This window comes from Amblyomma americanum, chromosome 2, assembly GCF_052857255.1.
Source record: "Amblyomma americanum isolate KBUSLIRL-KWMA chromosome 2, ASM5285725v1, whole genome shotgun sequence".
NCBI classification, from domain to species: domain Eukaryota; kingdom Metazoa; phylum Arthropoda; class Arachnida; order Ixodida; family Ixodidae; genus Amblyomma; species Amblyomma americanum.
Genome location: NC_135498.1, coordinates 223,895,799 through 223,912,224, shown reverse-complemented (window position 1 = coordinate 223,912,224; position 16,426 = coordinate 223,895,799). Strand labels below are relative to the sequence as shown.

Here is a 16,426-nt window from a genome sequence, read left to right as displayed (position 1 = left end):
ATGGTTATCAACGCCTCCTTCCAGATAAAATATACGGAATGAAGCTCTTGGTAATGTGTGGCACCAAGATTAGCAGTGGGAGCACTGTTCGGTAGCGCGTGGACAAATCACTTGTCCTGTGTTTATTTTCTTAATCCTGGATTGCGCTTACTTTACATTATGTGTTGCGCTAAGATAGGTTACATTTTACCGCACACAGGCGCAACCCTGTACTAATTGTCATAAGAACCAGATGCGCCACACATATTCGTGTTTTGGCGGCAGCGTTTTCTAATCGCAGTAGTATTGTGATCTCTCGGCACTGGCGCCAATACGCCATTGAACTGATGAACAGTGGTCCCACTGTCGACGATGTTCAGCAGTCGACAGTAGGACTGCGTGCGTTAAATTCGTTCTTTTCAGTCTAGAAGCGCACGTGTAATTTTCATCTTATATATTATTAATTGACCAGTTAGGCGTAGCTAAGCGCATATGTGGAACTGCTGCTTGGTACTTTCCGCTTCAGTGAACATCTTCGCCACCGTCCCTCTACATTTGCGCCATTGTCGGTGTCATCAAAAATTCATTATTCTCTTCCTGTGCAGACTGGAACACTGACTGACGATGGACTTGACCTTTGGTGTATCCTGCCTGCAGAGAATAAGATGCAAGTTTGATTCTTTTTTTTTCGGCTGCGTCGCGATGTAATAGTGTGTGTCGCACAACAGATGAGTTAAGGTCCTAGAAGATTTTCGGCCGAATTCTTGGTCTGATCAGTAGAACACATGCTTGATGCAAGCGGGTTCATAGCTTGAGTAGATGAAGCGCATAAAAACACAGCGCACAGGAAAGGAAGACACGAGACAGGCGCCTGTCTCGTATTTTTTCTTTTCCTGTGTGCTGTGTTTTTGTGCGCTTCATCTATACTCATGTCTTGGTCTAATCAAACTGCAGTTTTTCATTGTTTAGTTGACAGCACTAGTGACCGCGACTGCCTAAGAGGATCAGCTAAGTATCGACCATTCGTGGCTGCCACGCGTTCGCCAGGATCATCCGCCCGTGCATATCGCACACAGCACAAGCGCTATCATTGCCGGCGGCAGCGCACCGCCTGGAGTTGTTATAAAAGACCGACTATCTGTTACTGAGTGGGATTTGCACCCAAATTCTTCGTCTAATGTAACTGCTGTTATTCACAATTTAATTATCAAGTTACTCAAAATTACAACACAAAGTCGTTAGCACCAATGACTCAAGAAGGAAATCTCCTTATAACAACTGAGGCCGCAGCAGAATTTAATCAATTTTCTCGTGAGTTTTCACTGATGACAGTCCTTTACCATTTGACCTGCGATTCCCAAGGCTGCATTCATCAATGCAAAGCGCGTCCACCGTCGGTCATCTCCTCGCTAACTTAGTAGCCGGCCTCGATGGAATAGTGCCTGAACGACTGAAAATATAAACCCTATAAAATGGCCTATACAAGATGCTAGTATATTTCAGTAGTCGATTGATAAGGGCAGTGTCCCAAATGACAGGAAAATACCTGGCGTCCTGCCGATTTTAAAACCTGGCGATCCTTTAATCTGTCAAACTACCGACCCATCTCGTTAACCAAAACTACCTTCAAACATTCTAGAACATATATTTTCATTCCCTATAATGAGTTATCGGGTGAAGCAAGCCTTTTTTTTTGCAAACCAGCAAGGTTTCCTAAACGGTTCATCTTGCGAGAATCAACAGTTCGAGTTAGTTACTGATCTTCATAGCGCTATTGATCCTATTTCTAAAATAGATGCCGTATTTCTAGATTTCGCGAAAGCATTCGGCAAAGTTCCTCACCTACGTTTAATCAAAAATTTGACAATTTTAGCATAAATTCGAAGGTTATCCTTTAGATCAGAAGTTTCTAGACCAGTCGCCGCCAATCAGTCTTTGTAAACGGTCATACATCGTCCCTGTGCCACGTTAAATTTGGAGCACCGCAGGGGTCTATACACGGAGCTATTTTATTTTTTGTCTTTATTAATGACTTGAGCAATAGCCTGGATTCTGCAGTCAGATTATTAGCAGATGGCTGCGTGATATACAGATAGGAGATCCTTCCGACACAAATCATTTACACCGAGACCTTAACACGATCGACAACTAGTGCACACAATGGCAGACAGAAATTAACGTGTCAAAACTAACAGTAATCATATTTACTACAATTTCTAGCCCGTACCATTCGATTACAATCTTAACAATCTATCGATAGAATCAGTACCCACCATGAAGTATTTAGGGGTTCAATTAGCATCCGGCCTTTCGTGGCACTTTCATATAGATGCGATTATTAACAAGGCACCGAAAACATTTGCCTTTCTCCAACACAACCTTGGTTTAGCAAATGCAGACACAAAGTTTTGACGTACAATTCATTACTGCACTCGCAAGTGGAATGCGCCTAGTTGATTTGGAAACTGCGTCAAACATATTTAGCAACCAAACAGTAGTCTTTGCGAAATAAACCCGCCTGGTTTATATTCAAGAATTACTCGCGAACGTCGAGTGCGAAACAAGTAGCAAAAGATCTGAACTTATACCTTTGATCGAAAGACGGGGAATGTTTTCCAATATGTGCTCTTTCCACAAATTATATCACAGTCAGTCTTTGCTATGTGCCACATCACGCCGGCCCGTCACGTTTTTACGCGCTGTTGCAAATGGGTTGCAAGCCCCAAGGGTAGCGTTGGCCTGGCGGCCTGGGGCAAAGCTGGAAACATCCGAAGGTCCCGGCAAAGGATGAGTCGACTGGCAACCGAACAACTTGTTTAATTTGGCATCGCAAAAAGAGCAGCCGGTCAGGGCGACCACGTTACTCGAAGGAAGGAATCGAAGTCTCTCTCGGCGTCCGGGGCAGCGGCGTTTTATACCCTCGGAGTCGAGGGCAAGAGTCATCCGATACGGCGACGCTTGAACATGTTCAGGCGTGACGTGCGCGTCCGCCAGGCCGGCGCCGGTCAGACCTCCTCGCCTCCCAGTTGGGGAGCTCCTCTCCCCGGCTGCCGCGCTTTGACAAGCGTGGGCACCAACATGAACACACACACACGCACGCACGACGACACGTGGCACTGAAACCTGCCTGGACGCGCTTGGCGGGAGGCGTTGCGGCAGCGATGAACGGGTCCAAATGACCGCCGCTTTGAACAAAGCCGCGGCGTCCGTTGCATCCGCGCCGGCTATACCGCGCGTCGTAGGCGAGACGTAACAGACCGCCCCGCCGGGAGAAGGAGATCCCGATGGTCAGGGGACTGCATCCGCTGTCCAGAGGGATGTCGCTCGATGATGCTCGTAATCGAAACCGGTCGTCCCTCGACGTTGCTTGAGCGCAGCGCACAGAGAAGGCCTCGTTCTCGGGTTCAGGATCACATAGGACACTGCAAAGTCACTTCGGGAGAGTTGCCATTTTTGTGCTCGTTCCCAGCAAGCGTTAGAACTACGCCGAAACGCAACCGCTCAGTCAGCAAGCACGAGACAACCCTCACTAAGCTCTGCCAGGCTCTTTCCCCTTTTATACTACTGCCTAGTTCCTTACAGTAGTCAAGCAGCACTCAGAACGCGTCCACAAATTGGAAAATTGCACTAGAAAGCACATAATCACTTTGAAGCACTAAACAAAAGCAATATGTTAAAAATCCTGCCTCAGGAAGAAAACATCAGTAACCAACAACTTTGAGGCGGATTCCTACGTTAGGGGCTTCGACTTAAGCCATCGGCGTTACCGTTGAGACTCCCCTTTTTGTAACGCACCTCAAAGGAATATTGTTGCAAAGCGAGGCTCCAGCGCAGGAGGCGGCCATTTTTGGGAGAGATGGTCTGCAGCCATTGGAGAGGGCAGTGATCCGTCTCAATGATAAACCTCGAGCCGGCTAGGTAGCATGACAATTTCTGAACGGCCCACACGAGACACGCACACTCTTTCTCAGTGGCGCTGTACGCCTGCTCACGACAGGTCAGCTTACGACTAGCATACAGGACGGGGTGTTCCACTTCTCCATTGTCCCTTTGGCACAGTACAACGCCCATGCCTCGCTCACTAGCATCGCACTGAACAACGAACCCTTTTGTGTAGTCTGGCGATCGTAGCACAGGCTGGCTTGTTAGGGCGCTCTTAAGGGCGCTAAAAGCTCTTTCCTTTGTCTCGCTCCAGACGGCTGTTTGGGGCTCTGTTTTTCTAAGAGCATCCGACAGGGGAGCCGCGATATCGGAGTACCTGGGGATGTACCTCTGATAGTAGCCGGCGACACCTAAGAACGACCGAATATCGGTCTTCGTGCGCGGTTGCGGGAAGTCTCGCACAGCGGCCACCTTTATTTCAGAGGGGCGGCGACGACCCTGTCCGATCACGTGACCGAGGTAGACAACCTCGGCCTGTGCTAATTGGCACTTGGGAGCCTTGACTGTCAAGCCCGCTTCGCGCAGGCGGGTTAGCACTGCCCGCAAGTGTGCCATATGCTCAGACCAGGAGGCGGAGAATATCGCTACGTCGTCTAAATACGGTAAAGCGAATTCTTCCTGTCCCCGCAACACTTTGTCCATGAGGCTTGAAAAGCAGTATGGCGCGTTCTTCAAACCAAAACTCAAAACTTTAGGACGGAATGTTCCCATTGGTGAAATGAACGCCGCATACCTACTAGCCTCTTCTGTAAGTGGAACCTGCCAATAACCCCTGACAAGATCTAGGGTGGAAATAAACTGAGCGCTACAAACTTTCTCAAGGCGCTCCTCGATGTTAGGGATCGGATAAATTTGATCCTTAGTAATGGAATTAAGCCTGCGGTAGTCGACGCAAGGACGAGGTTCCTTGCCCGGTACCTCAACTAAAATCAAAGGGGAGGTATAATCACTCTCACCCGCCTCAATAACACCGAGCTGTAGCATTTTCTTTACCTCAGCCTCCATAATATCGCGCTGGCGGGGTGACACCCGGTACGCCTTGGATCGTACTGGCTCTGGCGAGGTAAGTTCTATATCATGAGTAAGGACAGAAGTCCTACCAGGCCTCTCAGAGAACTGACCTTGAAACTCTTGTAAGAGTTGGTGTAGTTCGGTTTTCTGCTCAGGCGACAGCGGTGCTTTAATAATTAAGTCACTAATGACCTGATCAGTGTCTTCCCTGTTCGTCACTGAGCTTAGTCCCGGAAGCTCGACCGGAAGCTCTTCTAACTTTCCCGTGTCGGGCATTTCCTCTTCAGTGCCTGGTGCCTTCAACGCTACAGGCTCAATTTTATTCAGTTCGGACGTGCTCTGAATATCAGCTTGCTGCGCCTCCGACCCTTTCTCATTGTTCGACAACGTCGGCCCCGCAACTACCGCCTTTGCAGCGAGCTCCCGAACTCTCGATCTGGTTAAGGCCTGAACGCTAGCCTCACCAAACAAAAGCCCCTTCTCGCGCAGGAGGTGATCGGACCTGTTCGAAAATAGGTACGGGTACTGGGGGGGCAGCCTAGATGACACTACGGCCTCCGTCTCAAGTGCTCCGAAAGGTCCTTCAATAAGCACTTTTGCTACGGGCAGACACACGCTATGAGCTTCCAAGGCTTGCTTGATCCATGCGCACTCGCCCGTGAACATATCGGGTTCTACGTAAGAGGGGTGAACTACATCCATTGTAGCTGCGGAATCACGAAGCACTCGGCACTCTTTCCCATTCACGAGGAAGTCTCGTATGTAAGGCTCGAGAAGCTTCATGTTCTCGTCAGTGCTACATAATGACAAACACACGACTTCTCTTTTTGTTTCTGGACACTGCGCCGAAAAGTGACCCGGCTTCTGGCACGTATAACACACGCGCGCTTGCCTCGCCTCGAACCGCTTTCTGCGTTCGGCTTCGGCTGCCGCCGTCTCCTTACGTTCGGTCGGATTGCTTTCACTCGCATCCGCACTACGCGTGTCCCCCCTTGCTCTCATGGGTGTGAACTTCGGCCTCTCAGACTTGGAGCCAAATTCACCCTTTTGACCGTCCTTAGCTCCGCGAGCCCGACGCGTCACAAACTCCTCGGCTAGCTCGGCGGCTTTAGCCACTGTACTAACGTCTGGCCTATCCAAGACCCAGTACCGCACGTTCTCAGGTAACCGACTATAAAACTGTTCCAGCCCGAAACACTGCAGAATTTTCTCGTGGTCACCAAACGCTTTCTCTTCTTTGAGCCACTCCTGCATGTTTGACATAAGCCTGTAGGCAAACTCTGTATATGACTCATTTCTGCCTTTTTCATTTTCCCGAAACTTCCGACGGAACGCCTCCGCTGACAGCCTGTACTTTTTTAGCAGACTCGATTTCACTTGGTCGAAATCCTCTGCCTCCTCTCTCTTCAAGCGAGCGACTACGTCGGCCGCCTCGGCGGGTAACAAAGTGAGCAAGCGCTGTGGCCACGTTTCCCGAGAGAACCCCTGCTTCTCGCACGTTCGCTCAAAGTTAACCAGGAACAAACCAATGTCCTCTCCAAGCTTAAACGGCCGCATCAGGTCAGTCATTTTGACGATACCCGTTCTCCTGCACCGTGTGCCTGACTTCCATTACGAGCGCGTTCCATCTCTACCTCGAGACGCTTCATTTCCAAAGCGTGTTGACGGTCGCGCTCTTCTTTCTCTTTCTCTTTTTGTTCTTTACGTTCGCGCTCGTCTTTCTCTTTTTGCTCCCTCTCCTCAATGGTCTCAAGGCATTCCGACAGCTCGTCATCCTCAGCCTCCAACTCAAGAATAGCCCTTAGCAGTTCTGGTTTTCTGAGTTTGTCTGAGACATTCAGACCCAACTCTCTTGCAAGCTCCAGCAATTTCGGTTTGCGCAACGACTTCAAATCCATGGCTGCTCCGAATGCTGCTTTCTCTACTGCCTACTATTGTCTTGCCGCAAACTAACCCGGCAGCAACGACAACACAATTACCAGCTCTGTTTCTGACACTAACAAAAGAATGGCAAAACTCAGAAGAAGAAAGTCCCGCACTCACCAAACCTCGCAGCCAAGAATTCAGCGCAGTCGTTCCGCTGCAGGCAACCAGTCATCACACAGGGCTCGTTGCACTGCTCCCGGATGGTCGTTGTGCTGCTCAGCATGCAGTTGACCGCATATCTTCGCTGCTGGCCTCCGTTGTCTCGATCCCACCGCTGCCACCAGTTGTTGCAAATGGGTTGCAAGCCCCAAGGGTAGCGTTGGCCTGGCGGCCTGGGGCAAAGCTGGAAACATCCGAAGGTCCCGGCAAAGGATGAGTCGACTGGCAACAGAACAACTTGTTTAATTTGGCATCGCAAAAAGAGCAGCCGGTCAGGGCGACCACGTTACTCGAAGGAAGGAATCGAAGTCTCTCTCGTAGTAGTAGTAGTAAGTGGATGAAAGGGGAAGAGGAAAGGAAAATGCACGGGCCTGTGACTGGTGTTAAAACACCACAACCACTGCCGGCGTGCAGATAGAGAGAAGGATAGGTAGGGTTTCAGAAGAAGAAGGAAGAACGCGCGCGCAGGGGCGCGCGCGCTCCGCTCTCCTCTCTCTCGGCGTAGTAGTAAGTGGATGAAAGGGGAAGAGGAAAGGAAAATGCACGGGCCTGTGACTGGTGTTAAAGCACCACCACCACTGCCGGCGTGCAGATAGAGAGAAGGATAGGTAGGGTTTCAGAGGAAGAAGGAAAAAGGGAAAAAAGGGGGGAGTATACAGATGCGGGAGACGTCGTCAACAGTCAGTCAGCTGCCTTGGGCTAGCAATAGCCGTCCAGACCCGTCTCCTCCAGGAAGGCGAGGAGAGACCGGAATGCCTTGGAAGCGTTGTGGCCGGTGGGGAAGAGGAGGGCACTGGCCGAGTTTGATGGAAGGCTCAGGTCCCTGTAGCAGGCAGCCAGCTTTGCCTGGTGGGTGGCCAAGGCAGGGCAATCGAGGAGGAGGTGGTCGATGGTCTCCTCCGAATGGCCACAGCGGGAGCAGTCCGCCGTGAGGGCCAAACCCTTGCGGTGAAGCCTAGCCCCGGTCCAGGAGCATCCGATGCGGAGCCGGAGCAGGAGGGACCTCTGACGTCTTGTGATCCCCTTGTCTGGCAGGCGTTGTGGGGGTTTCCCTTGGGCAACCCTGGGGTCGGGGTGCTCCATTAGGAGCTGCCGCTCCGCGATGCCTCTGGCCACATCCAGGGGCACCACAGCAGTAGAGCAGGGGGTAGGGTGTCCATGCGCAGCCTTGGCCAGGGCATCTGCCTCCTCATTCCCTGGGACTCCAACGGGGCTGGGGATCCAGGCCAGGCAGATAGAGCAGCCATGGGAACAGATTCTGTCCAGTCTGGCTGCCAGCTTGCGCACGATGGGCAGCCGGCTCCGTGGCTCTTGCAGAAGCTGAAGGGCCACCCTGGAGTCGCTCAGAATGGCCACAGTCTGCAGCGCGGGGTGGGACTCCAGGATGTCGGCAGCCAGGTGGAGGGCCGCCAGCTCTGCTGTGGTCGAGCTGGCCACGAACGGAAGCCTGGCCTGCCGGCTTTCTCCCAACGAAGGAGCGGTGCAAGCAGCTGCGGCAGACGGGCAAGCACCCATGAGGACCGACCCGTCCGTGTAGAGCTGTGTGCAGCCGGCCAAGTCCTCCTCCAGGGTCGCTGCTGCTTCCTGCCGGAGGCCAACTGCAGGGGTGAGGCGCTTCGGCCTGGTGCCCCGTGGTGGCATGAGCACCCGGAACTGATGGCCCAGGTCCGGTCGTGGAGGGGAAGGAAGGTGCTCCGGCTGCCCACCCACCAGCTGTTCGAACTCCTGGGCAACCTTCCCCGTTCGAGAATGAGGGTGGCCGAGGAGGCGCTCCAGGAGGGGACGCCCGTCCGGGGCGAGGTGGAGACGCTCGGCATGGCGGAGCGCAGTCCGCTGGGCCTGCAGCATCATGGGCCACACGCCAGCCTCTGCAAGTGTGGCCGAGATATGGGAGCCACGGGGAAGTCCCAGACAGAGACGGACTGCAGCCCTCTGAGATCGCTCGATGGCCAGCTGCTGTTGTATGGTCATCTGGACCAGAGGGAGGGCGTACAGGAACTGGGCCCCTGCCATGGCCTGGAAGAACCGGAGCCCCATTTGTGGGGTGATACCGTTTCCCCCAGCCAGGAGACTCCGGATGGCGCCACGGACCCTGGTTGCCTGTCGGCAGAATGCTCGGCGTCCGGGGCAGCGGCGTTTTATACCCTCGGAGTCGAGGGCAAGAGGGAACGGCTTGGGAAGAGTCATCCGATACGGCGACGCTTGAACATGTTCAGGCGTGACGTGCGCGTCCGCCAGGCCGGCGCCGGTCAGACCTCCTCGCCTCCCAGTTGGGGAGCTCCTCTCCCCGGCTGCCGCGCTTTGACAAGCGTGGGCACCAACATGCACACACACACACACGCACGCACGACGACACGTGGCACTGAAACCTGCCTGGACGCGCTTGGCGGGAGGCGTTGCGGCAGCGATGAACGGGTCCAAATGACCGCCGCTTTGAACAAAGCCGCGGCGTCCGTTGCATCCGCGCCGGCTATACCGCGCGTCGTAGGCGAGACGTAACAGCGCATCGATCACCAACTGAATGACCAACTTACCTTTGCTCGAACTAATCGCTTTTGTCACTCCCCTCTTCTCCTCGCCATCCGTCAAATGAGTCAGCTCCCTGGCAGCATTGCATCTGCCAACGGTCACGATAAATTTGAGGCCAGTCTGAAACGTTACCTAGAGTTGCAGTCTTGACTCTTCCAAAGCAGTGTTCTCGGATGAAGATGAAATTTAGCTGCTATCTGTTTTTGAATTTTTCAGTGTTTGATGTGCTTTTCACTGTGGTGTATACAGCTACGTCCTCCGTACTTACTGCAATTTTCTTCTGCTTTATTTTTTCTCTGATGTCCCCCCCCTTCCGGTTATGCAACACCCTCTCAGCAGATTATAATGAATGAATAAGTGGTGGAGGCGTAGTGCACCCTCCCGTGCCGCCGATAGGAAGGCGACCACCGTGGCTCGAAAGGAAGCACTTGGCTCCCGAAAATTTCATCGCTGCTCAGAAACAGGCGAACGTTTCCAATGCACACTTTCTGGAACTGCCATTGTTTTGTCTTTTCTCGTGATACAAACACATCGCATGTGCAGTTTTTTGCACCTACTGACGCACGTGAAATCACTACTAAAATCACGACTTTCAATGAGAGTCTGGCCTTCGACATTATTGGCATGCAAATTAAACCAATGAAGCACCTCCTAAAACATATTTCCACCCCCCTCTCCCCCTCATTTGCACTGATCTCTAGAGTCCCGGATACTTGAACTTTCATTGAGATAAAACTGGCGGGGAAAAAAGGTATTCCTCCTCTCCTGTGGAACTACAGGCCAATATCTATTCTCATTTTTTTTTCAAAGTGTCTTCAAACAATTGTTTTCGTCAGCTAACACATTTTTAACGAGGCCTAATATACTCTGCGAAGCAACGCTCGGCTTTCGTAAAGCACGGTCCACTAAAGGGGCGCTATTAGCTTTGAAGGAAAAGGTATTAATATTGCCGCGAATATTTGCAGTGTTTATTCGTTCTTCAAATCTGCCGCCACACCACATTATCGCTTTGTTTGCGACGCAAGGCACGACTAGATTTATCTCGATTGATCGCAGCCAGGCAGAGCTGATTCTACGTTGTTCCGGAATGTTCTAGTAACTTTGCACGCTTTATCTCGAAAGTTCGCTATCTGCTTTAAATTGAGAACGGCCGACAGCGGCCTGCATTCTGTTCGACGACCGCCGTGCACGCTTGTCGCTTCGCCGCCGCCGAGTGATTCAGTCCATTTTGGGTGCAAGTCAGCCCAATAAACAGCTTTCTTTTAGAAGACCCTTTCGTCCGTCTTGATCGCTGCTTCGACTGCCGTCACCACTACGTGACAATATTGATAAAAAGGTCTCATACTGTGACTTTCATACTCTTCTCAAATGCGTTTCATCGATAAAATCTTTATGCTTTGACGAAAAAGCTTGCTCTGTCGGGAATTCGCAGAGTACCCGATACAACTGCTAAACTCAAATTTACGAAATCGCTTTCAATCTGTGCACCTGGGCGGCCATCGACCCCTTGTGCTTCTTGTTTCAAGAGGTTTCCATAGAAAAACTATTATCGCTCCTGTGTTATTCAACGTTTACATCAACGATATTGACAATATTCAAAAGCAGCTGACGATAGCATTATATTCCTCTTGGGACAGGATATATGTAACGCCTTAGCACCAAGGCCTTCACGGTGTCTCAGTGTTTATGGTGCTAGGCTCCTGACCCGAAAGACGCGGGCTTGGTGCCGGCCTCGGCGGTCGCATTTCGATGAAGGCGAATTGCTAGAGGCCCGCGTACTGTGCGATGTCAGTGCACGTTAAAGAAACCCAGGTGGTCGAAATTATCCTGAGCCCTTCACTACGGCGTCCCTCATAGCTTGAGCCGCTTTTGGGAGTTGAACCTTATAAACCATAAAGCATAACCTTAGCCACAAAACTAATATATGTTGAAAATATACCTGCGCTCTTTGCTAGCAAATAAAATCATCATCAATGGAAAAATTATTAAGGACAATCATTTATAGATCTTGAAAAAAGCATCTTAAGCAACAAAATGTTATTACATTTGAAGGAAAACATATTGATACCATTGAATATCACAAAATACCAGGCATAACGCTTACCTCGCACCTTACTTGGGACCTGCATATGCCTCAGGTATGTTACAACCCACCCGTTGTCATTGGAGCATTGCCACGATGCAGTTCCTTTTTGCCGCCGGGAAGCAAGGCGTAACTTTACTACGCATGGCTTTCATCATATATAAATTGTTGCAGCTTAGTATGCACTGCGTGAACTAAACAAAATGGCTTCTTTAAACTTTTTCGGTGCTTAACGTCCCAAAGCGACTCAGGCGATGTCCATAGATTAAGTTTTCAAGCAGGAAGTTATTCGAATAATCACAAACATTCACTATTTTGCGTTGACACGAGTCTGATTTACAAAATATGGGCTGAGTAGACCAAGCATAGCAATTTACGATCTTTTACATTCACTTTCTGGATCCCTAAAACATTTTTTAGCATCTACCGGGTGTCTGAGAGCTACTGCCACTGATGCATGTACATGCAGCACAAACCCATGGTACATATCTCATTTCCGCACTAATTGCAAGGTACACAAATTACATGGTACTGTCCCAGAAATTTTTACCAAGCAACGCGGCGAAATATCACATGAAACAGCTACGACAGTATTTTGTAAGTTTTTAAGACATTTTGTCAGATTCATCCAACTTCCTGTCATTTTAGACTATGAGATATTAAATTCAGGGCCAAATATTTATTTTACTGTGTTTTGTTAAAATAAGCTTTTGCTTCTCATGCTGTGTTAATTTATGAAATCTCGTACTTTATTAAGAACTCTCGTATAAATTTGATTGCTGCTTTTAAGTTATGTTGTGCTTTGTACCACGTCTGCCTTCTAGTTTACTGTATTCAATAAAATTGATGAACTGAAATTTAAACCATGGTGAAGTAAGAATCAAATTTTTTCAGTTTTTCTTTTTTGATCTGAATATTGGATCAATAAATCAATCAATAAATAAATCAAACAATCAATCAATCAGTCGCCTCAACAAAAGCCGAGGGCACAGAAGAAAAAGCTCTGATGAGCTTGACAAGCTGTCTCTTTGTAAAGCTAAGTGAAGGTTTCAATGGCCAACTCAAGTTGCCAAGAGTAGCTTTTAGGCTTGAAAACATTCCAGGAAGGTCTGAAAAATAGATAGTTGTATTGAATGTTAGTTATAGATTTTTCATCCCCATGATAATTGTGATGTATTGTCAAAAGAGAAACAAGAAGAGTGCAAACGAATGTTGGAGCACTAAGCTTGTACTTGCCTACTGTAACGCAGTGATTTATTGAGGGAGAAGCCTTAACCGATCTATGTAAAAAGTTCCGCAGTTTACGTGTGCGCAATATAATTCCGGACCTTCATTGCTGTTCCCATTTCGTAGCTTCGTCATAAACTGGCTAATTAATGGTGTTCTTAGGTATGAACTTACCGTCTTTTATCACTGCTCCTTCAGATGCCTTTGAAAGGGGCAGTTCGTCCTTTCACGCATTCTTCTGTTTGAAGGAGACAATGCAGATTTTTTTACTTTCAGTTCTTTGCTTCTTCCGATGCCCTCGTCCTTCAGTTTTACTCGCGCCCGTTTTTGACAAATCATACCAGAAACTAATTTTTTGTGCGCACACTCTGTAACCAGTATGGCAATCTCAAGGCGAAAGCCTTTAATGGCTAATCGTTGTCCCTCCGTTCATCCGCAAAATCTGTCACATTATAGCTGCCAATCAAACGCAGTTCAGGTTTCCACTGAGATATGTGCGACAGCCGTCATCATTTCATTTTCTTAAATTGTCCAACGGGAAAGGCGTTGCCCCAAACGGCCGATGACGTTCCGTGGACTCCTTGACAACGCTGCAACACGCTATCGCGTCCCAATATTAAAGACGAAGCTTAAGCATCCTCCAATTTGGGAGCAGTTGCCCGAAGCCGTGATCAATACGTCGGGTGGCATCGCAGAGAAAAAGATAAAGCCGTGAATAAGCGTGTGACGTCAATGCGTGCCGCCACTATCGTTCGAGAGGAAGCGGGGATGATTTATCCAAGGCATTGGTGTTTAAAGGCAGTGAAAGGAAAGTAGATTTTAAGCAGGTTGAAGTAACCAAGCGAAGGTTATTTGATTGGTGGGTAAAATCAAGGCAAGAGTAAAATTTCACGTCATGGCTAGGTGGCTTGAACCGCCGCCCGATATAAAGGGTTCAGCCTTATCCGTCCGTCCGTCCGTCCGTCCGTCCGTCCATCCATCCATCCATCCATCCATCCATCCATCCATCCATCCATCCATCCATCCATCCATCCATACATACATACATACATACATACATACATACATACATACATACATACATACATACATACATACATACATACATCCATCCATCCATCCATCCATCCATCCATCCATCCATCCATCCATCCATCCATCCATCCATCCATCCATCCATCCATCCATCCATCCTTCCATCCATTCATCCGTCCGCCCGTCCGTCCGTCCGTCCGTCCGTCCATCCATCCGTCCATCCGTCCATCCAGCCAGCCAGCCAGCCAGCCAGCCAGCCAGCCAGCCAGCCAGCCAGCCAGCCAGCCAGCCAGCCAGGAGCGCTCTCCAGGCAATCTTGCAGACGCCTCCTCAACGCCGATCTGGAGGGATTCCGCCTAAACGCTCTTTGTAGTCTTTAATCAGCATCTCCACCACAGAAAGCAGCAACACCGCGCTAAAGGATTTCGCCTCACTGCACTTTAATTGAACTAAGTGCACCCCCCCCCCCCTGAATTTTTCTTCCTTACTGCTGCACTTATTACGGCCACTTTGTTCGAAATCACCACTTCCTCGCAACTTTTAACTCAGTTCCTGACTCCATCTTTCTCATTTCGTCACTGACACAATACTTAGAGGGAAAAAAAATTGCTGTAATGTGTTTCGTTCGGCTGCTGTTCAGGAATTTGGAGCGAAAGCTGTGTAGGTACAGAGGCAACTTCTAGTCGGTAATTCTTATAGCCCTCAAAGCTACGTGTCGTAAGCCGACCTCTCACACTACTCGGTAGAGGCCGCTCTCATTACCGTATGGCCCAATGGCATGTTGTGCTGCGGAGCCTGATCGCATTTGGTCTGCTAAGGTGGTCATGTCGTCATGTGGTATGGGATTAATTTTGTGCCTACCTCGCGAGAAAGATGGTCAAGCCCGTATTAGATGCTGTAGGTCTTCTCTACAATGTTCTTGGAAGTGGGTGCATTTGTTGTGCATAGGCAGGAGGCCGCTTGTTATGTATGTAGGAGGTGTACGCTGCGTTGGCAATAACTTTGTTTATGAAGATCTCCCGTGGCCGAGTGAGCTGTCCCTCAGTGTCAAGCACTGGCGCTGGTGTTCCTTCTGATAAGTGATGCCTGCTGTCTGTTTTTACTCTTTTCTTAACATAGTGCACAAGTTCTCTGCCAGGGGAGCCCTCATTGAACAGTTTTCGCTAGAGATTTCGATCAGCCCTGTGCAGCAGGAAGTTGAGGTGTGGGGCATTGTACGTCTCAACAAGGCCGCCCGCTTGTGTGGCATTGAAGGTTTTTTGTTTGACATGTGCTTTTAACCAAGTACATTACAAATAGGAAACCTTCGATGACACACGTGCTGAAAACATAATGCAACTCTGCCATATAAGTTCCCCATATAAGAATTTCACTTTTCTACCGAGTAAAACTACTGATGGAGCACCGATGCAACCAGGGTCATACCTCAGAATGCCCCTCGCCTGACAATGTCTGGGTTCCGCTGATTCTAGACCAAATAAAAAAAAACAGCAACCATTAAAGAAGCTACTGCAGCTTTTGCACAAACTACAATGCTCTGCTCTGTGTCCATTACTGCTTTGCCCAGCCTTGGAAGAACAGGACGTCAGAGTTGAAAATTGGCGGATGATAATGGCAAGGCTGTGGCGAGAAGGTGGGCGGGTTGATTGGAGGGAGGGTTGATTGGATGGCTAAGGGAGAGGCCTTTTCCCCGCTTTTGGTGTAGTTAGGGTGATAATCGCTATGCTCTTAACGTTCCACCTATCATTTTAGTTTCCGTACCTCGGTGCGTTCTCGTAAATTGAAGTTGAATCCTGTTAGCCGACACGTTTGTGCCCCACAGGTGTGTACCGGAAAGATACAGCTGTTCTTTAGTTTTCAAATCGTCAATCAACAAGGTATCATAAAATAAACAATGAATAATCATTAAAAATTATCATCTAATTAATTCTTAGAGCTACTGCCTTGGTCAGGCGCTGTTCCTCGATTCCAGCCCCACACCAGGAAAACTGTTTTAAACTGCTAACTTTCTTCAAAATCTGCATAGCCTTCATCTGTAGCCTTTGGCAGAGCTTTGGTGGATGCTAACGAGTTACTTCTCTCTCACCACAAACACACTGCACTTCGAGGCTTCCCTACGCTCCAGATAATGGGCAAAGATAAATATTGTTACGACAAGGGGATTATTGAGACCAAGACGGGCGACTAAAACTAGTTGGGTCCGCTTGCCGGGCATTGGACGCATCCATATCGTTCTCCTCATCTTCAGGATTTTAGGATTTATTTTCTTTTCCATTGAGGTACGAGGAGAGGCTGGGACTAAAGGCATTTGAGTGCCTGACGGAGGTCCCAGTCACCTCGTGTACCGAATCGGCAGCAAACACAGAAAGCTACAGAATGACTACAATCAAAGTTAAACTACCAAATGTACCAAAAAGCACTGTGGTATCACTCTTACATAATGAATAATTATCTATACAGAGCAGAAATTTTATACAGAATGAAAGGAAACCGCTAAAATTGGAAAGGTGTGCTCTTAGTATATGCAAATCAGTT

The 16,426-nt window shown here is 49.2% G+C and overlaps 1 protein-coding gene across 14 annotated transcripts in view; it reads left to right on the top strand.

Moving 5' to 3' along the window:
* LOC144122196 (polyamine-transporting ATPase 13A3-like) overlaps nt 1-16,426 on the top strand; it is a 738,347-nt gene that overhangs the window by 258,661 nt on the left and 463,260 nt on the right. For all 14 annotated transcript variants that reach the window (XR_013312846.1, XR_013312843.1, XR_013312839.1 and 11 more), the window contains exon 14: nt 585-646. Coding sequence is in view for 6 of the 14 variants with exons in the window: in XM_077655777.1 (XP_077511903.1) it covers nt 585-646 (62 nt within the window). In the remaining 8 variants the exon portion in view is untranslated. The remainder of the gene's footprint in view (nt 1-584; nt 647-16,426) is intronic.